Source organism: Eurosta solidaginis, chromosome 5, assembly GCF_040869045.1.
Source record: "Eurosta solidaginis isolate ZX-2024a chromosome 5, ASM4086904v1, whole genome shotgun sequence".
In the NCBI taxonomy this organism is placed as follows: domain Eukaryota; kingdom Metazoa; phylum Arthropoda; class Insecta; order Diptera; family Tephritidae; genus Eurosta; species Eurosta solidaginis.
In genome coordinates this window covers 201,918,221-201,943,819 of record NC_090323.1, presented here as the reverse complement: position 1 = coordinate 201,943,819, position 25,599 = coordinate 201,918,221, and the positions used below count along the sequence as shown (strand labels likewise).

Here is a 25,599-nt window from a genome sequence, read left to right as displayed (position 1 = left end):
CCATGCAGAGATTCACCCTCTGGTTCGGTGCACGGGACGACACTTCGAGCACCAGCTGGTGTGGGAGCTATGAAGCCGAACGAGGATCCCCCGCCTTCTCGCTCGGGTACTGGTTTCCCTGCCTGCGATGGTCCCTAGGGCATTTTGGAGTTAATACTCCCCTATGGCCGCATTTAAAACAAAAAGGATTCCTAATGAGTTCCTCGCAGTATATGTATGAGTGGCCCATTGCCTGGCAATTCCAGCATTGGATTCCCGAATAGTCTGGCCTCCTGTTGCGTCGATATTCCAGCGCCTCTATCTGCGGATCCATTTCGCCGTCCTTGCCGTCCATCCTTATGTCCGGGGTTGTCACGCGTGCTTGGTTTACATGCCGTCCTGGGTAAGTGGCTCCCAACAGCTTGCTTTCTTTCAGCACTTGTTCACCTCTGCGTGCTACATCGCGTAGATCATGAAGGGTCCTTACATCTGCGTTAAAAAGCATCAGCTTAAGGCTACTGTTGACGTTTCTTTTTATTATGTCAATCAGTAGAAGCTCCGACATGGGTTATCTTAAGCGCGCGTTCAAGGAGATTATGTCCGTGTGGAACACGTCATAGCACTCACTTGCTTTCTGCTTGCGCATGGAGATCTCCATCATGATCTCGTGGTCAGTTTTCAAAGTGCCAAACTCTCTTTTCAATGAGTAGCACAAAAAGGCATAAGTCGCGTTTGGGTTTTGTTTCGTGAAAAGCCAGTACCATTCTTCGGCCCGCCCGGAAAGAAACAGGTGGAATCTAGCCATTATTTGTTCGTCCGTGCATTGTGTGTGCTCACACAGGGTGTTCAGTTTAAAAAGGAAATCGGCTATGCTTCCAGTGCCGTCGAACGCGATTTTCCACTCCTGCGGTTTCACTACTATGCTGCTCGGTGCAGGGTACATTGGTGGTGCTACTGTTTGGAGCGGGTTACGGTCCATCCTATTTGTGTTCCGGTTCTGATTCGCTGATTGCTGCGCAGATTCAAGAGCGGCGTTGAGCTGGTCCATATTGTTTCTGATTGACCCCATCTCTCTCCGCATTTCCTCCTGCGAAGCCTGGAAAAGCTGGTGTAGCACGTCCACCCACGAGCCTCCACGAGTAGCTTCGTTCTGGATTCCTGGAGTATTCGTCCGGTCACTTGCAGCTTCTCTTATATTTCCCATTCCATAATTAGGTGGTAAAGCACCAGCTCCATCTGGAGCGTAGGTCGACACATTGGTCATTAGCCCCGAGATATCATGCGCGTTTAATAGGGGCGCGTTCAATTGACTTTTGCTTCCCGGTCTGTCCAATTTTTCGCGAGGGTCAGGCAGGTCCGAGCCCATGTTCCCGCGGGATCTCCATATGGTCCACCTACTGGGGTGTGCACCACCAAGGGACGCCTGGTCTTGGAGAAAGCCCCCCTATTATTACCGCCCCGGTTGTGGCTCCCCCGAAAGCTTCCCGCACTCCCGAACGGAGTATTTCGGCCCGGTTGGCCGTACGACTGCTCGCGTGACATAATCCGTAAAAAAAATGTTACTTATGTGGTAGTTTTGATAAAAAAAACTTTTGGTCAAATAAAAATGTATATAGGAAAAATCGCGTGAATAACTGCAGTAAATAATCGATGCTCGTATCGAAAGACAAAAAAACAGCTGAAAGAAAATTAGTAGTTAAGTGCAAGTGATCAATGGGAAGCTGGCATCCCCTTCCCGAAGGCACTCGGGCTACAGGTAAAAAAAAAATTACATAAATTCATTCATACTTGTCCCTAGTGCTCCCAACCGCAATGCGAGGGAGTCTTAAGGCCCCCCTCCGAGACTGGTTGGGGGTGTTGAGGCCTCCCGTCCATTCTCACTGGACACCCCTCCGCCGCAATGGGTGGATCGGTTTCGAAGCCGCTTCCCAGTCTGGTGGGACAGGAAGGAGTGCCACTCTGAATCCCAGCTCAACCCGTCACAGTCCAGGTGGTATTCGAAACTACCACCTGGGACGCGGGATGAGCTGGGGTTCTTTCAACACATACACACTCACTCTAACAACACAAATTCGGCAGATACACTAAAAAAACTACTTTACAAAAAAAAACCCAATTAGCGGACACATATTTTACCTAAGCCGACTAACGCACCACATTCCGGGAAAATAAAAACCTCTAATCTACAAAAAAAAATTAAAGTGCGTGCAGCACTGCCTCATCGGGGAATACAAAAATTCGGAGGACTGACGTGAAGTCCCGTGACCTCATCAGCCACTGTCCCCCGATGACCAGCGCGGACAACCTGATCCGTCCAACCATCCCACCGCAACGTAGGTGGCAGCTTCTGTGGCTGCTCACTCGGACTGGTGGGATGGTCAACTTCACAGGTTGACCCGACTGACCCTCGCGACCAGCGCCTCAGGCGCCACGTTGGGCGCCATCTGTTATGGTAATGCATTTTCTAAGGAAAGCAGTAAGGAAGGCGGTCGGCATGATGTGGTGGTGCACAGTGGCTAGTTATTGTCGGCTGGGGCGGGTCCTTGCCAACCTTACTGTTCCTGCGCCATAATCAGAAAAAAATCCTATCATGCCTATCAAAAAACTCAGCTGTCAAAATCAAAAAAACCTGACAGAAGCGCAGAGACCGACTCAAAACGCTTATCAATTCAAAATAAAACGACATCCGGTCGACCCGGATGCCACGGACAGACCGTTAGACATTCAAACATTTAAAATTCAAAAAGAAATAACCGCGAAAAAAATTAAAAAATTAAATTTATAGTAAAATTAATGAAATCGTTTTACATGTTCAGGTAAAACGTAAACTGTTTTAGCTGATAAGGTTGCGGCTAGTATTGTTGTAGCCGGTATGGTCGTAGCTGATAGGGTTGCGGCTAGTATTGTTGTAGCCGTTATGGTCGTAGCGGATAAGGTTGCGGCTAGTATTGTTGTCGGTGGTACCGCTTGTTGTAGGTGTTAACATTAGTGGCCGCAGGCCTATATTCGCGGCCCTGCTGCGTGCCTTGCAACAGGTGGTGGCGGTACGTTTGGTGGTTGTTACGCTCGTGGTTGGCGCTAATGAAGGGGTAGGGGGAGGTACTACCGATGGTGATGCCCGTGATAATAGTAGGCGCCGTTGGTGGTGGTTGGCGCTTTGGGTCGAGGTAACCGAGTGAACCGGGTGGCGATAAAGCTTCGTGCTACCCTTCACGAGCCGGATGACTTGGCTATTTTGACGTTGATTGTATTACGCGGCAGCGTTCTGCTGGCCCTGGAGGCGGAGGTGGTGTCGGACGCTTTTCCGCAGGTGATAGTGTTCTTCGTAAACGTAGAGGAAGGGGTTTATCTTACTAGGTGTGACTGCGAACGCCGACATACTTCAACTGGATCTTGTGTCCACACAACACAACCGGTGCAAGGTTTATTACCACCCAAAATAGACGCGTAGAAACGAGATTTGTCGGAAAGAACGGTTTCGGTGCTTTGCGCTATCGACTCTTTCCTAGTTTCTGGACAATTACCTGCTTACGCGCACAGCCGGCGAGGATGTTTTGTGATTAGTTGAGTATCGTTGGGGATGCGCAGTGAGCAATAAGGTTACCAAAGCAGTATAGTTGAATATCGTTGGGGATGCGAAGTGAGCAATGAGGTTACTAAAGCAGTGTATTAGCGGAGCTTGACGCCTTTGCTGCTGAAGTTATGTCCCTAGATGTTATATATTCCCATTTGTATAATTGTAGGGCCGCCAAAATTTCGCCCATGCAATTTTCCACCCTTCCTCTTTTTTTTTTTTTGCCGGAAACTCATGGCAATTTTCGCTAGTGATCGCCCGTCTGTCTTCTTCCTTGTTTTTCGATACTTTTTATCGCAACTTTCGCCACATCACTAGGTGTGTTCGCGCGAACAAGCTCCCAAGTGGATCGTAGCCGTAGACCGTAGCAGCAGACCGTAACAATTCGACTCCAGTAATGATATGGTGGAACAAAATACAGGGAAAAAAAATTTCAAAATGGGCGTAACTCCGACCTTTTTCATTTAATTCGTCTAGAATACTTTTAATGCCATAAGTCGAACAAAAATGTACCAATCCTTGTGTAATTTGGTAGGGACATAGATTCTATGACGATAACTGTTTTCTGTGAAATTGGGCGAAATCGGTTGAAGCCACGCTCAGTTTTTATACACAGTCGACCGTCTGTCCTTCCGCTCGGCCGTTAACACGATAACTTGCGCAGAAAACGATATATCTTAAATAAACTTAGTTCACGTACTTATCTTAAGTCGCTTTATCTTGGTATAAAATATGGCCGAAATCCGACTATGACCACGCCCACTTTCCCGATATCGAAAATTACGAAAAATGAAAAAAATGCCATAATTCTGTACCAAATATGAAAAAAGAGATGAAACATGGTAATTGGATTGGTTTTTTGACGCAAAATATAACTTTAGAGAAAACTTTGTAAAATGGGTGTGACACCTACCATATTAAGTAGAAGAAAATGTAAAACTTCTGCAGGGCGAAATCAAAAGCCCTTGGAATCTTGGCAGGAATACTGTCCGTGGTATGATATATATGAATAAATTAGCGGTACCCGACGGAAGATGTTATGGGTCACCCTGGTCCACATTTTGGTCGATATCTCGAAAACGCTTTCACATATACAACTAAGGGCTACTCCCTTTTAAAACCCTCTTTAATACTTTTAATTTGATACCCATATCGTACAAACACATTCTAGAGTCACCCCTGGTCCACCCTTATTGCGATATCTCGAAAAGGCGTCCACCTATAGAACTAAGGCCCACTACGTTTTAAATAATCATTAAGACCTTTCATTTGATACACATTTCATACAAACTTATTCCAGGGTTTCCCTAGGCTCATTTTGCTAAATGGTGATTTTGCCTTATTTTGTCTCCAAAGCTCTCAGCTGAGTATGTAATGTTGGGTTACACCCGATCTTAGCTTTACTTACTTGTTTTAAATTATTGAAACTATAAAAGTGCGGAAATGTATGTCAGAAATCCCCATATGCAGATCTATTCACTTTTGTTTGGAGTGGCTTCATTAACAAAAATGTGCATTTTGACAGCGCTCTCTCAAAATCTAGAGTCGCAAATCCATTCATCTATGCCAGAGGTTTGTGTCTCCGATTTTAGGTACACCCTGTGCTGTAGCTAGTTATTTATCCACCGCCGCTAGATGGGTCTCGTAAGCATTATCTAAGCGAGGATAAGCGTTTTTTACGCGCAAACGTAAACGTATGCGCGTGTAAAAAAACACGGCTACTGATTCAGACATTGATAAGTGATTCTGAGTGTTAGGGAACGGACCTGAAATGAATGAAAACCGACTGTCAAAATTCGCGTTGATTTTACGTTTATAGATTTCTCGGCTTTTTGCCATTGTTTACTATATAGTTTGGCAGCTTAAATTGAGGTTATGTTGCGAATAGAGTGGAAGGCAGTGAAATAGGCCATAGTGTATAAGTACAAGTGTGTTGACTTCTTTCTGACAGGCACTTGCTTAAGTGAGTATAATGGGAAAATCTGGGTTGCCATTGCTGTTTCGGTTGAAAACGGTTAATTAGGGTTCTGTGCAAGGATCGTAAAAGATTGAAACAGGGCTTATGTAGTCACAAAAGTGTTGCTCATGTTCCACAGCATTTTAATTTTTTTCATGGCGAAAATTGTTCAGTTCAGAGTTATTGACTTTCATTAAAAATTTAATTTACTATACAAGGTTACTTCTCTAAGTGTAAACAGCATAGAAAACGTAGAGTTTTTCAAATTATTGTGAAAAACTTTTTAAACTCAACAACAAAGTATATCGGTAAAATATTTTCTAGGATTTCTGAATTTCTGTACCCAAGTTCATTATATTTGGGTAATAAAAGAATCTGGTAACAGTATTTTTAAACGAAAAAACAACAATGTTATTGCATAAAAACTTATCCAATATTTAAACTTTCATTCATTAAATTTTTGCCCGCTTCTTTGGTTTGCTTCCACTCACAGCACCGTTTTATTTGCGGGAGACTTTCACAGCGACAGAAATTAAGGCGGATTTACATAGACACTTTGGTTGTGTTGCATCGATCTGATCTTGGCAGGGCCGTAATATAAAAATGAGACTCCTTGCCATTTACTTCGCTTTGAAGCGAAGAGAGTTGTAAATCCTCCTTTGAGAATTTCTCAACTTTTTGAGTCCTTTAACATTCAACAAACTTTGCTTGGCAAAATAGAGGAGCTCCCATAAATTTAACTCATCTGTCGGGCGAAGCATCAAAAGATTTATATAAACGATTTGGTTGCATGCCTACGCCATTGACGACGCCATACGAAAAACAATCAAACGCCTTGCGTTATCTTTGCTTTGAAGCGACCAAAGCGTTTATATAATTTTGCTTTATGCATTTGTGTAAACAGCCATAGAAGTGAAAATTTTCCTCAGGGCAACACGTTACACGCTTTATATTTGGTTAAGTTTCTCTAGACCTTTTTGACTCTAATTTAAATAAATTTTGCTTTCGGTATGTTTCCGCATTGTTGGAGGCTACAAATCTTCTATTATTTATATTTCCGCAACTATTTCATCTGTTAAAACTACAAAGTTTTATTAAACTATCAAATTCAACTCAGCTTAAAATACTCTTATGTACCAAAAATGCAACTCTAGACCTGAGATTTGCATCAGGTGAGCGAGGCTGTTTGTAACTTTGACATTTATCGCTTAGTTGACACACTGGTACTGTACACAATAGCTATCATCCGGTGGCAAAATCCTGAGCCAGATAAATAATTTTGCATGTAAATGCAACAACAACGATTTGAGCCAGATAAATCCAGATAGAAGTCTGATTCAATTTGTGAGCCAGATAATTTGTTAATTTCTTCTTTTTAGGTTGGCAACGTGGTGTGCGAAAATTTCACGACATCTGCTTCTCACGTCTCTGAATGATCCAGAGCATTTCCGTGAGAATTGAGCGTGAGCCGGAGCTGTAAAACTCACTGAAAGACGGCAAATGAAATAGGCAGTCGAATAACATCCCTACAAGACGGTGGTAACTAATTCACCCACACATTCAAAGCTTTTTTCGCTCTCCACTAACACATCGACGTTTCATGCTGTCATCGAAATGGCAGTTCATTAATTATTCCGGGAAACTTTGAAACCACTGATGACATGATATGAAACTTTTATTCTCTCTCAATTCGTTTCCAGGAATGGGTCTTGAAGTTCATTTGATTGTAAACAAAAGTTCATTCGTTTCCAAGAATGGGTCTTGAAGTTCATTCGATTGTAAACAAAAGTTCATTCGTTTCCAAGAACATCAGATGGCTATAGAGTTGCCTAAACTACCCAAAACAAAACTCCAAGAAATATGTTCAGTTTCATTATTTTCAAAAAAATCAGCAAGTAAGGTGATAAAAACTTATTAAAATTTATAAAAAAGGCAAAGTTTTGTAGAAATATTGTGTGGTAGATAAGTGAAAAAATATGAAATAATATATTTCGATTGCGTTGCTTTGCTTTGTTGCGCTGGCACCGCCATAAGATAACAATGAACGGCTAGCCCCTTTTTCACTTTGATGCGACCAAAATGGTTATGTACATACATATGTATATCCACATACAATAAAAAACGCAAACAATTTATAAGAAATTACGAAATTAGATCACTTGGTGAAGTATCTACGGTTACGGTCCACTTGGGAGCGTGTCCGCGCGAACACCTAGTGATGGGGCGAAAGTTGCGATAAAAAGTATCGAAAAAAACAAGGAAAAAGACAGACGGTCGATCACTAGAGAAAATTGCCATGAGTTTCCGCAAAAAGAAAAAGAGGAAAGGTGGAAAATTGCGTGAGCGAAATTTTGGCGACCCTACAATTATACAAACGGGATATATAACATCTAGGGGCATAACTTCAGCATCAAGTTCCGCTAATATACTGCTTTAGTAACCTTATTGGTCACTTCGCATCCCCAACGATACTCAACTATACTACTTTGGTAACCTTATTGCTCACGGCGCATCCCCAACGATACTCAACTAATCACAAAACATCCTCGCCGGCTGTGCGCGTAAGCAGGTGATTGTCCAGAAACTAGGAAAGAGTCGATAGCGCAAAGCACCGAAACCGTTCTTTCCGACAAATCTCGTTTCTACGCGTCTATTTTGGGTGGTAATAAACCTTGCACCGGTTGTGTTGCGTGGACACAAGATCCAGTTGAAGTAGGTCGGCGTTCGCAGTCACACCTAGTGAGATAAACCCCTTCCTCTACGTTTACAAAGAACCCTACCATCTGCGGAAAAGCGTCTGACACCACCTCTGCCTCCAGGGCCAGCAGTACGCTGCCGCGTAATACAATCAACGTCAAACAACCGAGTCATCCGGCTCGTAAAGGGTAGCACGAAGCTTTATCGCCACCCGGTTCACTCGGTTACCTCGACCGAAAGCGCCAACCACCACCAACGGCGCCTACTATTATCACGGGCACCACCGACAACAATATTAGCCGCAACCTTATCAGCTACGACCATAACGGCTACAGCAATACTAGCCGCATCCTTATCAGCTACGACTATACCGGCTATAACAATGCTAGCGCAACCCTATCAGCTACGACTATAACGGCTACAACAATACTAGCCGCATCCTTATCAGCTACGACCATACCGGCTACAACAATACTATCCGCAACCTTATCAGCTACGACCATACGGGCTAAAACAACACCAGCTCCAATAACAACCACAGAGCAGCGAGCATCGGCCTGCGGTCATCTTAATTGCGACAACGAATATCAGCGGTTAAAGCGGTGAGTTCGTTCCAATACTGAACTAAATATACGTATTTGTAGTATCAACCTTGTTCTTTAAAATTTTTTTTGACTCTGCAACAACATATATTGTTAATATACAGACATATTCAAATTCAAGGCTATCACCCTAGTATAGAATCTTAACACGTAATACATATATACATGCATATACCTAAGTTAAAGAGAGCAAGCTGCATCCGCTTGTAGTAAAGTTAACTTATTATACCATGCAAAAAAAAAAGGTAGACGTAACGTAAAGTTAAGTAGATAGGTTTAATTAACTTAGAAGCAAGAAAAAAAAACAATACCAGTACTGACTGATAAATGCAAAACAGTTTACGTTTACCCTGAACATGTAAAACGATTTCATTAATTTCAATATAATTTTAAAAGTTCACATTTTGCCTGAACAGATAAAACGATGTCGTTAGTCTTACTATAAAGTTAAAAGAAGTTAAAAGTTCACGTTTTACCTGAACATGTAAAACGATGTCGTTAATTTTACCATAAATTTAAAAGTTCACGTTTTACCTGAACATGTAAACGATTTCGTTAATTTTTCTATGAATTTAAAGTACACGTTTTACCTGAACATGTAAAACGATTCCGTTAATTTTCCTATAAATTTAAAAGTTATGTTTTACTTGAATATGTGAAACAATTTCTTCGAGGAGTATGATTTACCCCAATACTATGCGTTATACCGAATTGATGATTTGTTTAACTCAAAAATAAGTGCTACTACAACAACATATTAATTTTGTAAGGGGGCCCCAATTATCGGAATTTGTATCCAAACTGTATAGCCCTAGAATAGGTTTGTGAATGAAACGAAAACGGGCATTTAACCAAATTTTTACTTTGCATGTAATATATCTACTATTCATAAGCACATTTATTTACAACTTTTTTTTCACACCAAGCGCTTATAACCCTTGTCAAGAAAAAACGGGATGACATAAATATAGGTATAGCTTTAAATATTTCTTTTATAGCATACATACGTTAGTAAAAATGAAATTTGAATAAACTTGTAAATAATATGGGAATGCTGGCGTCGCCATTTATTTAGAAGGCACGTAGAGTCTACAGGTAAGGGGCCACCGAAATTTTAGGTGCGTCGGTGGCCATGGATTTTGAGGGTGGGATATGCACCGGGCGTCGCAACAACACCCGCGGCGCCCCCAAGTTATATTCGACCCTTTTTGTTGATACCCGTTTGTATTTATTTTCAGTATTTTTTTTGATTTTCAGAGTTAGTAACCGGCCATGTCCGGTTCGGTTAATTTTTTTTGCGATAGATTTTTTTGAGTTTTTTTTGAATTTGAATTTTTTTGAATGTTAACGGTCTGTCCGTGACATCCGGTTCGGCCGGATGTTGTTTTATTTTGAATTATAATCGTTTTGAGTCGTCTCTGCGGTTTTTGACAGTTGAGTTTTGATAGGCATGATAGGAATTTTTTTCTGTTTATGGCGCAGGAACAGTAAGGTTGGCAAGGACCCGCCCCAGCCGACAATTACTAGCCACTGTGCACCAACACATCATGCCGACCGCCTTCCTTACTGCTTCCACTGTAAATGCGATTCCATAACAATATGTTATTCATAAACACTGATTCTTATATTTTCATTATCATTAAACTGTAGACTGTAGACTCATGACGGGTATTCTTACTGGACACTGCCTTCTGACGTCACATGCCTTTAAATTAGGCTTGGTCAGTGATAGCAGATGTAAGAAGTGCGGGTTGGATGAGGAAACGATTGATTACGTTTTGTGCTCGTGCCCTGCGCTTGCCAGGCTAAGACTCCAGCTGACAGCTGTCAGATCTAGAAGCAGCAAGTGGCTTAAGTTCTAGGAAGCTTCTGGTATTTGTCAAGAGGGCGGAGTTATTTTATAACATGTCCTGGTTGTTGATAGGGTTTTTAGCTTGGTCGTTAAAACAAACTTCTGGTAACACTACGGACGCAATCAGTCTATGTGAGGTCGTCATGAACCCGCCAGTTCAACCTAACCTATATTTTGTTTTTGTTTTTCCTTTAGAATTAACCGTTTAAGTAAGCGATGTCAGCTAACTAAGCGCCTTCAAATGTAGATCTATAAGGAACTTTGGACTTTTCATACTGCACGTCCATACAAGAACTTCGGATAATGAATTAAGTTGTTGTTGTTGTTGTTGTTTTTGAATTAAACAGTCATCTGCATTTGTTTGTTTTTGTAGCACGTCTAATTTCCTTCGTAACATCAATCAATTATCCCTTGTTATAATGTTGTGTTCTCTATGAATGCAACAGCGAAGTATCTTCGGGTACCCCTGATTCTAGTTATCTGAAATCTTCTTGAGTCCCTTGTGCCTTTGGCCTCTCAGAAAAGAGCTAATTGTGGAGCCCTATTAAAAGAACACTTTTCGGGTTAAATATATTAAAAACTTTAATCTATCCTTACTGATATTAGACTCTTTCTCATTCTAGGTAATTTGATTTTGACGATGTGCGCATAGCAATATTCCAAATATTCCAGCTGTAGCTGAAGGAAGAACATAAATTTGCTCAAATTATAAGAAAACTGCGACAACTATCCCCCGCCTTTTTAGTACCACAGATAAGGCGCTAACAAGCATACTATGGGAAAGGGTCAAGACCAAAGGATCAATATCACCTGTACATCGACTTTGATAGCACGAATTGGGGCTTCCGGTATTATCCCTACAAAACTCATATGGCTCTGCAAACTGATGTTGAACAACACCACCAGCGCAGGAAAAATTGGGCATCATCATTGAGCTTCGAAAGTTTCAGAGAGGGCACAGCTATTAATAGACGTTATTGTACTTAATTAGCTTGTACATATCAATATACAAATATGTAAAGTTCACTAGAGTAATAAGGGAATAATTTAAATTGTAAAAAACATTGTATATATGAATTATTTATAATTATATATTATCTGAACATAAAGGACGCGTTTCATTCATGGAAAAAGCGATTTGACAGAAGGTAACCGATAGGCCAGTTACCCGTGTTGTTGTTGTTGCATATATTTTGGTTAGCGATAACGAAAACATAACTGATGAGGTAACTTAAAAATGTAAATAACATCGAGCGAGAGGGAATGTCGAAAACACAATAGGTAAGAGCGAGAAAGCGAGTCACACGTACACTATTTTGAGAGAGCGCATGCGTTACCTTTTTCACGACAGCAATGTAAAAGTCATTAAGACGATAATTGGTGAACAAGTTATTGGTGACGATTAAGTAATCGATTAGGTAACGGGTACCTGCCTTGTAGGGATATAATAAAGGAATGGTGTTCGGAGTTTTTTCACAGTTAAAAAAAAAATTAGAAAGCTTTAATATAAATAAAAATATTGTTTAAATAACAAAAAAACGCCTTATATATTCTATATACATAAATTCGTAAGGATTATCTCCCTTTAAAATTTGAGCTAAATAATCTAAAGTTTTTTGGAACTGAGTCGAGAACTGTGCGTGTGAATGTGCGACTTTTCACCGATCATCTGTTAATTGCGCTACCTGGTAAGATATATGTTGACTTTTACGTTGCGTTATTTTAACTTTGTAAAACATAACAATCAATATTGTACGCATACTGTTGAGCAGGGATGCACCTTAACGTTAAGCTAATCGTTTATCAAAAAATTTCCACCGTTTCCGTTGAAACACTTCGAAATATTATTGATAAAGAAATTATCAAGATAAATTGTATCTCGTTTTTAACCGAAACGAAAAGCTTTCGTTAACGTTAAAACCGTTAACAAAAACGTGATACTTTATGTTTGAATTGTGCTGGCAATGCTATAGCCATGGTGAAGCCGTAAGGTGGTAACAACAAGCGCACATACACACACAAACTCCATGTAATTTGTTTGTGTAATTCGTTGGTGGTAATGTCAAAAATACTCTGAGAAATGTTCGTACTGTCAAAATACATGAGAAAAGTTGCAATCAGCTGGGCTAATGCTTTCACCATTAATGACCCCGCCATCAATCAGCTTTGCCAGCATAGTTTGAAATTAATAATCAACATAAACGATTTGATTTCGTTTTGATATGGCAGAAAACGAAACGAAATAATTTCGTTAATTTGACGTTCTTAACGTTAATAAACGAAACGAAATGACTTTGTTTCGTTTATTAACGTTAATTACCGTAACGAAATGATATCGGTTCGTTGGTTAAGCATGCCTGCTGTTGAGTTTTACTTTGCGTTATTTTAAGCTGCAGGCATTGGTGCTTTATCGGTAACCGTACCGGTAACCTTATAACAGCTGATTCGACCAACCTTATGGGAATCAATGCAATCGATTATTGGTGCCGCTAAGGTCGTAACCGTATCGTAGCCAAACAATTGGGTTTTGGTTTACCGTCGTAACGATAAACAGCTGATTACGTTAGGGATACGACTACAGCGATACGACAAACGGCACCAATGACTCCGGCTTAAAGCCGTATGTCGTATCGCTGTATCCGTATCCCTAACGTAATCAGCTGTTTATCGTTACGACGGTAAACCAAAACCCAATTGGTTGGCTACGATACGGTTACGAACTTAGCGGCACCAATAAACGATTGCATTGATTCTCATAAAGTTGGTCCAATCAGCTGTTATAAGGTTACCGATAAAGCACCAATGTCTTGGCTACGATACGGTTACGACCTTAGCGTTACGATATGGCACCAATAATCGATTACACTGATTCCCATAAGATTGGTCGAATCAGCTGTTATAAGGTATATATGTATATATATATTTCGTCAGAAAAATTTCAGTACAGTTCAAATAAATATTCTCGTTTGCTAAAATTCGTTTGCTGGAAAGTCTTTAATATACAATGCTTTTTGCTGTTTATTTCGACAAACATTTTTGATTTGATTTTTGTGCTCATCGAAAGAATTCACAATTATATAGCACCATGCCGCGAATTATGATAAAAGGTGGTGTGTGGAGAAACACTGAGGTAAGCATTTGACGCGACTGGTTACTCTTGGACGTGTATTAACTAAATTGATAACTTTCAGGATGAAATCCTCAAAGCAGCTGTAATGAAATATGGCAAAAACCAGTGGTCACGTATTGCATCACTGCTGCACCGCAAATCTGCCAAGCAATGTAAGGCACGCTGGTACGAATGGCTTGATCCTAGCATAAAGAAGACAGAATGGTCACGGGAAGAGGATGAAAAGCTTTTGCATTTGGCCAAATTAATGCCAACACAATGGCGTACAATTGCGCCGATTATTGGACGCACGGCGGCACAATGTTTAGAACGTTATGAATATTTACTGTAAGTTATGCAGAGAAGTGCAAATAACATCATTTTTATATATTTATGTATATATTTTACGTTGATCAATAAAGTGATCAAGCACAACGTAAGGAAGATGGAGAGGATGGCGGTGATGATCCGCGTAAGCTGAAACCAGGAGAAATTGATCCAAATCCCGAGACAAAGCCTGCACGTCCCGATCCCAAAGATATGGATGAAGATGGTATGCAAATTAAAATTTTGTTTTTTTTTTTGCTATAATTTACAATATTTAAATGTATATAGAACTCGAAATGCTGTCTGAGGCACGTGCTCGTCTTGCCAATACACAGGGCAAAAAAGCAAAGCGTAAAGCACGCGAAAAACAATTGGAAGAAGCACGTCGATTGGCCGCACTGCAAAAGCGTAGAGAATTGCGTGCTGCCGGTATTGGTAGTGGTAATCGCAGACGTGTTAAAGGCATCGACTACAATGCAGAGATACCATTTGAAAAGCGACCCGCTATTGGTTTCTATGACACCTCAGAAGAAAATGTTGAAAAACTAGAACCAGACTTTAATAAAATGCGTCAACAGGACCTGGATGGTGAACTGCGTTCAGAGAAAGAAGAACGCGAACGCAAGAAAGATAAACAAAAGCTCAAGCAACGTAAAGAAAATGATATGCCCCTAGCTATGTTGCAAAATTTAGAACCCGAGAGAAAGCGCTCCAAACTGGTGTTACCGCAACCACAAATATCCGATCGCGAATTGCAGCAAGTGGTCAAATTGGGACGTGCTAGTGAAATAGCTAAGGAAGTGGCAGGGGAAAGTGGTGTTGAAACAACAGATGCGCTGTTAGCCGATTACTCTATTACGCCACAAGTTGCAGCAACTCCACGTACACCTGCACCTTTCACCGATCGCATAATGCAGGAAGCACAGAATATGATGGCGCTTACACATGTGGAAACACCATTGAAAGGTGGCGTTAACACGCCATTACATGAATCAGATTTTTCAGGAGCGTTACCTAAGGCGCAATCAATTGCTACACCTAACACTGTTATTGCCACACCATTTAGGTGAGTATACATTCATAAGTTTTTTTGTTTTTTTTCTTTTGAACATTTTTAAGTTAGCAAAACTTGCGAAACTGACTGATCCAATTCCCTGTTCTAAGAAAAATATTTCTAATAGCCTATTTTATAAAAGTTTCTGATAAGTGCCTTTGGCAGTGCTGAAAGAGTTATAATACTTACCAGTATGTTTGTTGCCTTTTCACTTTTTTTCTGAAACTATTTAAATTGTTAATACATTATTGCTATATCACCGTCAAATCTTTACTTCTTTCCCCTTAGGACCCAACGTGGTGGTGAAAATGGAACACCAGGTTTTGCAACACCAGCTTCTAGTGCACTTGTTCCGTTTGCTAAAACACCTTTACGACAAACACCGTCTATGGTGCGCGATAAATTGAGCATCAATCCCGAAGATAATCTAAATGTAGGCGATACTCCAGCCGTATACAAAAATTATCAGAAACAATTGAAGAATTCTCTGCGTGAAGGATTAGCCACATTGCCTGTACCACGCAATGATTATGAAATTGTTGTACCCGAACATGATGATCATGAAGCCAACGATGCGCAATCTACAAATACGGTCGAAGATCAAGCCGATGTTGATGCACGCGCCATCGCCGAAGAAAATGCCAAACGTCAACGTGAACTGGAGAAACGTTCACAAGCTATACAACGCCAACTGCCGAGACCAACTGAAGTGAATACAAAAATTTTACGTCCACAATCAGAGAAACAAAATCTTAACGATATGCAAAAAGCCGAGGAGTTAATTAAACATGAAATGATAACTATGCTTCTGTATGATTCAGTTAAAGATCCAGTGCCAGGACAGTCTCAAAATAAAATCGAACAGCTACAAAATTATTTCAAAGCCAATCCCTATGAAGAATATAAAAAGCCCGATTTAGAAAAAGCTACCAAGTTGATTAAGGAGGAAATGGAAGTTGTAAAGGAAGGCATGGGGCACGGTGATTTACCAATGGAAGTGTATTCACAAGTGTGGCAAGAGTGTTTGGGACAAGTGTTATATTTGCCGTCACAAAATCGTTATACCCGTGCTAATTTGGCAAGTAAAAAAGATCGTTTAGAATCCGCGGAAAAACAATTGGAACAGAATCGTCGTCACATGGCGAAAGAAGCAAAACGTTGTGCTAAAATCGAGAAGAAATTAAAAATACTCACAGGAGGCTATCAAGCGCGCGCACAAGCAATGATTAAACAATTACAAGATACATACGATCAAATCGAACAGAATACGTTGGCATTATCAACTTTTAAATTTTTAGCCGAGCAAGAGTCAGTTGCTATACCCAGACGTTTAGAGGTAAACAAAAAAATTATAAAATCTCAAATATAATAGTTTTCTTTTTATAGTCACTGCAAGAGGATGTACGTCGCCAAATGGAACGTGAAAAGGAATTGCAACAAAAATATGCAAATTTGCGAGAAGAACTTGAGCAAGCGCAGCAAGAGCTAGAATTGTATAAATTCCATGAAGAAACGAATGCCGCATTAAATTAAATACAATAAAGTAAACAAAAAAATATTCTTATCACACACTGGAAAGTTGTATTCATTAGTCAAATTAAATAAGGTGTAATTTCTACCTTGGATGGTTAATAAAACAGCAGAAATGTCAGGATTAATTATCTTAGTACTTTATTTTTCGGTCTTCGATCCAATAATGAACCGGAAGTCCACCATCTTCTCTTTCTTCGATTTTCTTCCTTTACCGTGATTTATTTTTGCTTATTCTATTAATTAGTTGACATGGTTAAATAAACTACCCGTGTTGCTGATCCTAGTTAGGTTAGGTGGTAGCTGCCCGGATAAGGATAGCTGACTTGGACAACACGAAGGTCCGTCGTGATACCACATACACCAAAAATAACAGTGACTTAGATCTAGCTACTTAGAGAATCGTTGGGTAGCAACGATAAAGCTCCGAATGATACCAATCTCAACTTTGGATAAATCCTCGGGAGATCCAAGTGAGTCGCGACCGAAGCACTTTCGCCTAGTTCTGACAAAAGCTTGGCAATCAAGCATAAAGTGATTCTACCACATCATCCTCCATACAGCTGCAGCAGGATGGAGTTTCCAGTATATTGAGACGAAATGCATGGATGGATACCCAAGGGACAGTGCCCTGTCAAAACCCCAATGACCATTGATAGGTGAGCCTTAGTGAACCCAATTATTTCAGCAGACCTGCCATCCACTTTCGGCCAAAAAGATCTTGCTACCTTGCAAAACGTGGTGTCCGCCCAACGTTTGCTGAGCTGACTCGAGGCCCAGCTTTGGAGGAGCAATCCACAGGTGGCCAGCGGAATCCCGAAATCCCTACAGCCATCTTCATCCGATTCGAACGTTAGCAGAAGGTTTGGAATACGCGGAATTTCCCTAAATTCGTTACAATATTTTTTTCAACCAACTTCAAAATTTTCTGAGACAACTGTTTTGATGCCTTGGACAACTACACCCATTGTACAGGTACAAATACCTGTACAATGACTACACCAACACCATGATGGAATAACCAGATGAAGTAAGCCGTCAATTGTCTCGCTCAAATTCTTCTTTGTTCTGTCATTCGGCTATCTGAAAATTTGTCAACAATGTTGTCCCCGAAAAGGTGTTGTTTATTGTTGTCATACCCAACTAAGTGTTTTAGCCTGTTCAGCGCTACTGAAGATTTTCGAGGAATGTTTTTGTCTTTCCTACAGCCAAAACTGTCGTGTTACACCTTATTTATGTTAAAACTTTGCTAAAACACTGGAATTCTAAATATAGTTACAACAAATTTTAACTCACTGTTGCTTTGCCCTAAAAATCAGACCAGTAAGATAAGAGGACCAATTGGCGCCGGTAGGCAGAGAGAAGAAGCGACTGGTGCGCCTTGTTGAACGGTTAAGCGCCAATTAAGTAAGTAAGTAAGATAAGAGAAATGTTACAGTTATGGATTGTAATATAGAATATATGAAATCGGCTCGATCGGATCAGCATCTTCTGGTTCTACGCCGATTGTCGCGGGGCTAGTATATCCCCTGGCGTATTTTAGTAATTAATAACTTGGTAACATTAGTAATACATCATGAATTCAGCTGTCAGGAGTTTTTGGGGGATCTTCTGATCAAGTTTGTATAATATATTAGAAGGGCATATGTTTTAGTTCCGACTCTCAACGACAAATCAAAAGAGCAGATGGCAATATCAATACGTTTTTAGGGATGGAAACACATTTAGAAGTATTATGGTCACTTCCAAGTGGGACTGTAAAACTTTTCACCAAACCCGAATCCCATTTAAGTGCGCAAAGTTACTACAGTTCAACTAAATAATGGATAACACCTCTCCCTTTTATGTCCGGTTTTTCGATGAAAGTTTCAACTGCCGTTGAAGATGAGGTTAGTTTACTTTAGACGCATTCATTGAATTTTACCGATCATCGCTGTTTCAGTTTTTTTATTTTTATTCGATGCCAAAAGTAATGTAAACTCGTACTGGTCCTGTGTATCCCTTCTGCATTGGCGTTAGGTAGCACTGATATGCTGAAAAAAACAGTTTCTGTAATGCCTTTCGTAGCAAGGTATTTTTTTTTTCTAGTCCTATTTTTTCAAATCGGGTAACAATTTTACCCTCTTCTGACCGTTGAAAATACATCACTACCGTTTCAGATAGCGTACATCTTCTGTCTTTTTTTATTTACTTCACCTGGTGATTCCACCATGCACCAACACAAGGTTGTAAACGGTAATGCTTCAAAAAGTTGTTAAGACTAGGCAACTTCAACCGACATTTCTTTTTTTTTTTTGACAGGTTGAGTTGTAATCTGTAATACCAAATTGCAAAATTTCAACTAAAAGAGAGTTGAGTTGTAAACCGTAATAGGGGCACACGACGTCATTTTTTCTAACAACCATTCCGCGTCTGTCATCCGTTTCATCCACCCTCCCTTGAAATTAAACCCTGTTGCAATTCTACCTTCAATCTAAGTAAATGTTTATTTTTTTATTATTAAAATAAATTTCATTAACGTTTTGGATATGAATGGTACGAAATATTTAATTGTGAGAACGAGCAATTATAATAAATATATATACATATAATTTTTTTTGTTTGTTTTATTTGGTGCTACAATACTTTTAAATTGGATATGATTTTTTAATAGATATAGGCTAAATTATGCCTATATGTATTTGTGGTACATACTTATGTATATATAATAATGATACAGAATTAATGATACAGCTGTAATGTTTTAGCATGTTTACTCATGTTGCATGCCGTTTGCTGAGTGGGAGATAGACCTTTCACTGAAATCGCTTATTCAGGGTTGTCATGGAATCCAAGTCGGTTTTGCGTTTTGTCGGAATTGCAAACCAATATTGATTTAAATTGGTGTCATAAAACCGTATTGGTTTTGCTCTTTTCGAATGTAAATAAAAACGATATTATCAGCTGTTTTGCAATGTTATCGGTGCACCGGCAATTTTGATGTTAATTTTTTTGGCAAAATTTTATAAAATTGTTTTGTGCATCTAATCAGAAATAAACAAATTTATTGAGTGCAAAATGGCATCAGCAGTTGTAGCATTTATGTTATTGGAAGAAGAAAGTTGCGAGAAAGTCAAAAGAAAATTTTTGAGGGATCGCAGCAATCCATTGGAGCTGCCAGAGACAGCGTAAGCAAAATATTCTTTAATGTGCGTTTTTAAATATTTATAGTGTATTTGCAGTTTCATTGCATACTATCGCATAAACATAGAGGTTTTCCTAATGGTATTGAACACCATTGAAGGACACTTGAACTCGGTTGCAAGTTCTAACAGTGCTGCAACTAGCAGCTACGTTACGATTTTTAGCTGAAGGATCATATCAAAGGTTTCTGTGACACCTAAAACCGACACTAATTCCAATTCGAACATTAAACCGATAACATTGGATTTCATGACACCAAAGTGATTTTTTTGTCGTTTTTAAATCCGATTCCGACAACAATTGGATTCCATGAATTGGAATTAGTGTCGGTTTTAGGTGTCACAGAAACCAATAATATCGATTTTGCTATCGGAAACAAACCAATCAGTTAAATGCCGTTGGATTTCATTTTTTCATAGTTGTTGTTCTCTTGCACTTGAGTATTTTCTAAAAATGTAAGTAAATAAAGGTTAATTTTATAAAAATAAATATACATATATTTTCATTCTTAATAAGGGAAGGCATAAAAATTCAATGCAGAACAGTATTTGACTGAATTTATGGAGAAACATCCAGATATTGCGAAGGGCTTTACGAAGCACATCATCTAAAATCGTTGGCACCGTGCTTCTACCTACACTCATGCTAGAATCCTTGGCAACTGATTTTTGATATGATCCTTCAGCTAAAAATCGTAACGTAGCTGCTAGTTGCAGCACTGTTAGAACTTGCAACCGAGTTCAAGTGTCCTTCAATGGTGTTCAATACCATTAGGAAAACCTCTATGTTTATGCGATAGTATGCAATGAAACTGCAAATACACTATAAATATTTAAAAACGCACATTAAAGAATATTTTGCTTACGCTGTCTCTGGCAGCTCCAATGGATTGCTGCGATCCCTCAAAATTTTTCTTTTGACTTTCTCGCAACTTTCTTCTTCCAATAACATAAATGCTACAACTGCTGATGCCATTTTGCACTCAATAAATTTGTTTATTTCTGATTAGATGCACAAAACAATTAATTTTATAAAATTTTGCCAAAAAAATTAACATCAAAATTGCCGGTGCACCGATAACATTGCAAAACAGCTGATTCGAATATCGTTTTTATTTACATTCGAAAAGAGCAAAACCAATACGGTTTTATGACACCAATTTAAATCAATATTGGTTTGCAATTCCGAAAAAACGCAAAACCGACTTGGATTCCATGACAACCCTGACTAAGAAAGTTCCATTTTCCACTCAACCGTCAAATTTAGTGATGCAATGTCAAATTTTTTTATTTTCTCGCACTTATGAATTTTAAAGTCTTAAAATAGGGCTTAAATATTTTTTCGCATTTCACACGAAATATATTTCTTACATATAAATGTATATACGTTCTTCGCTTATATGTTTGTATGAACTTATCTAATCGATAGTATGGTCCATCGTGTATTATCAAAAATTTAGAATAACGTTGCAGGACTTATGTGTTAAATTCATTTTTTAATTTTTCCGAATTGTCTTGTTGATATAATGTTTTTTGCTTTGCACAATTATAAGAAATTTAAATAAACGTCCTAATTTTTATAATATTTTATGAGCTTAAGCAAAGTTTTTAATATTTTGCCATAGTTTTTAGTTACTATAAATTTAGTAGAAATTTGAGTTTCATGTTTGAATTACGGGCAATAAAGAACGGATTTATATTGTAACGAATTTAGGAAAATTCCGCTAATTCCAAATCTTCGACTAACGTTCGAATCACTAAACTGTTGAATAAATAACTCCAATATTCAATAATGCAAAAATTTTCTTTATTAGACTACTTGAAAGTACTTCACAATAACACTTCACAACCAATAGCGCGATTATATCAAACTGATTGCTCATGCCTCAGCTGGTGCTGCTTTTATACTCTTCGCTTTCCTCGTTCGCATATTTCTAGGCGTTTCTCCTTCTAGAATTTACTAGTTCGCTGAAGATTGCATACTTTTGTGAGTATCTCAGAAATATGCATGTGTACGTGTGAGAACTACTTTGCTGATGATTGTATACTTTTGTGAGTATCTCTCCGCTGCTGTATGTACATATGTGTAGACATAATGATTGATTTGTTTATGTAGATACAAGTGACTGCTTAGTATCGGCTTAGAGATGATAGTATCCCTTAGTGTTGCTAATATTCGTCACAATATTAAGAGTGAATAAAACTGAAACATATTGTGACGAATATTCACATCACTAAATAAATGCACAACAAAAACCTTAAAGCAAGCTACATAAAAACATTAATCATCATGTACACACATACATATAAGTAGTCATCGCTGGAAGTAGTATTCACATATACACGCACATATGGCTATGCGAGAGGCTATAAACGTGTATCTGTAGTTTATAGCTGGTAGCGTAAAGCTGGTAACCAAGTAGAAAATTCTAGCAGAAGAAAAGTCTAGACATTTGGGCATAGAGTATAAAAGCAGCGAAAGCTGAGTAATCTGCAATCATTTTGATTTAAGCACGCTATTGGTTGTGAAGTATAAGTGTTATTGTGAAGTACTTTCAAAGTAGTCTAATAAACACCATTTTTGCATTACTGAATATTGGAGTTATTTATTCAACAGTTCAGCGATTCGAACGTTAGCAGAAGATTTGGAATGAGCGGAATTTCACTAAATTCGTTACAATATAAACAAGTCGGTAAAAAGGGAATATGAAAAACAAAAAAGTTTTTCCCGCTTTTTACGGATATGTTTATAAATTTCATTTATGTACCATAAAGCCCCACTTTTCAGTGCGACTTTAAGTTAAGTAGAGATTAAACTTGCTCTCTTGGTTTATTTAACTGTGAGGAGTATTGAAATTTTGTGTAAACGGTCATAGCAAGGTTGTATTGAGATAAACTTTAAACACAGCTTGATTTTTTATTGAATAAAATAATTTAAAAACAAATTTTAAGTCAAACGGTTTTATTGAAAACAATACTTAAATGAAGTACATAATAATACTAAAAGCTAGAAAATAATTAGGTAGGTCCTAGGTACTAATTGTCTGATCAACGCCCTATATGGATGAGGAGTGTGATGACTAGTACCTAGGACCTATCTAATTATTTTCTAGCTTTTAGTATTATTATTACTTCATGTAAGTTTTGTTTTCAATAAAAGCGTTTAACTTAAAATTTTTTTTTAATTATTTTATTTTCAAGTTTTTAGTCTTTATTTAATTGCCTATTATTTATCATTCTACTTAGTTCATTTAGTGAATCATTATTACAAGGACTCCTTCCTGACAATTTGTTACAATCTAAGTACTAAATACACAATCCTTCCAAAGACTTTACTCGACTCTGCGCCACGTATGCTTGTCTCTCCCCGAACTCCAAAATATTTTGTTGTGACTTCTACCGGACTGTATGTAATATTTGTTCCAAATATGAACCAAATCGGACATCATAGGTCGCTTTCTATTCATGTATGTATTATGTGTTCCAAATATGGACCAAATCGGACCACAAATACGAAAATTTTGAATATCTCGATCTTTGCACCACCTAGCGGCGACTTTCTTTCATTGGTCGCTTTCTATTCTTGCATGTATTATGTGTTCCAAATATGAGCCAAATCGGACCACAAATACAATTTTTGTAGCGGCGATTTTTTTCATAGGTCGCTTTCTATTCTTGTATGTTTCATGTATTCCAAATATGAGCCAAATCGGACCACAAATACGATTTTTGTGAATATCTCGATCCTTGCGCCACCTAGCGGCGATTTTTTTCTTATTATTACATTGTCATCGGGTTCTGAACAATATTCCCAGTTTCAAGCTTGTAGCTTATCGGGAAATTACTTATAGCGTTTTCTTTTCTGAAATAAATTGTTGCCTAAGTAAATGGTAAAGCCTTAATAGTTACTCCTACCCCAGAAAATGTTCAACATTTATAGTGCATGCAAAGAACATAAATGGCTACCCCATGTATTAGCTGATTTTCACAAACGCGCCGTCAATGATAATAAAAATTCATTAGCATTTATTTCCTTCATTTAAATTTTCTTCGCCTAAAAGGAGAGACAAGCATACATGGCGCAGAGTCGAGTAAAGTCCTTGGAAGGATTATGTATTGAGGACTTAGATTGTAACAAATTGTCAGGAAAGAGTCCTTGTAATAATGAGTCACTAAATGGACTAAGTAGAATGAGAAATAATAGGCAATTAAATAAAGACTAAAAAACTTGAAAATAAAATAATTAAAAAAAAAGCCTAGTTTAGCAGAGTTGCACTGCCACACCGCCATTTTATGCAGGGTAAAAGTGTAACGCTTTTGCGTTGCGATCAGGCAACAATTTTCACAAAAGAACGAAATACCCCGTAAAGGCGTTACCTGCTTTTTAGAAAAGAACAAAATATATTTACAACCCTTGCGCGGCGTACAAAAAGCGTAGCACTTTTGCCAGAAAGAAAACGCTATTAAATTTCAATTACAAAAAAAGTGCTGTCCAGCCTGTCAAGTCAACCTAAATAAAACCGTTAAAAAAAACGTTTTTTAACCGCTTTTTACGGATATATTTTTAAATTTCATTTATGTACCATAAAGCACGGCTTTTCAGTGCGACTTTAAGTTAGAGATTAAACTTGCTCTTTTGGCCCATTTAACTGTGACGAGCAGTGAAATTTTGTGTAAACGGTCATAGCAAGGTTGGATTGAGATAAACTTTAAAAACAGCTAGATTTTTTACTGAAAAATGGCATGGTTCAATTCTAGTCAAGTTTAAACTCGCACTGAAAACCTGGCACTAATATAAATTCATTTTATGTTGGTGGTCATTCGCTTTTGGTTTGTCTTAAGCTAATAAAATATTACCAAATATACAACAATTTATAGGCCTAAAATAGCAACAAAACAAATATTTTCAAAAAGGGTTTTAAATTTGCAAATATGTATGTATATAGTTAAGGAGTTAAACTTATTAAGGAAAAAAGTGCTGGCCAAATGCATAATTTCCTTAAAAATATATATATACAACTTCAGTACAAGAATATGACGTAAACAAATCCCCCAGCTGGTTAGGGGGTCAGAATATACCCGCGGTAGGTATGCCTGTCGTAAGAGGGGACTAAAATACCAGATTCAAGGGGCTGTGTAGCGCAACCCTTCAGGTTGCCAGCGCAATATATAGCTTCTCCAACCCAATTGTCAACATCACCTTCAAGCGGCGAATCCTGTTTCACTAACAGACGAGGCTCTGGCGACCCCAAGCTCCTTATGGAACTTGGGGATGGGGAGGGAGGGATGGCCAGAAGGTTTAATGTGGCACATAAATCGTTCCCGAGATGGCCGGGCTAGAACCTTAATGGTGCTGTGTTACCGGAGCGTACCGGATCTGTATCCGGCAAAGGACCATCACATCGAAAACACTCCCCAAGCCTGCGTGGGGCAACCTTATCGCTACAACAACAACAACGTAAACAAATCAATTACTAATTGTTGCACACTAATATATTACAAACAAGTTTATACATATGTACAGTACGCAAAATATAATTTCGCCATGGCGCATTCCATTTCAAGATAACCGGTCCGCGCGGGCCATGACTTTTGATTTCGATGAAATTTTAATATGTTGTTCTTTGTCTGTTCTGAAAAATAACAACAAATGAATGTTTTCAATAATAAATGTTATATGGTTATTAATTCTGAAGCATTTGTCATTGATCCCTTGTATGCTGATATGTATTGCAG

At 38.7% G+C, this 25,599-nt stretch overlaps 1 protein-coding gene across 1 annotated transcript; it reads left to right on the top strand.

The window, feature by feature from the left end:
- The first annotated feature begins 13,584 nt into the window (after positions 1 to 13,584).
- Positions 13,585 to 16,809, top strand: Cdc5 (cell division cycle protein 21). The gene is made up of 6 exons (XM_067792241.1): positions 13,585 to 13,791; positions 13,853 to 14,118; positions 14,193 to 14,323; positions 14,386 to 15,163; positions 15,440 to 16,487; positions 16,538 to 16,809. The coding sequence occupies exons 1-6, from the start codon at positions 13,747 to 13,749 to the stop codon at positions 16,682 to 16,684; spliced, it is 2,415 nt and encodes an 804-aa protein (XP_067648342.1). The 5' UTR covers positions 13,585 to 13,746; the 3' UTR covers positions 16,685 to 16,809.
- The last annotated feature ends 8,790 nt before the right edge of the window (positions 16,810 to 25,599 follow it).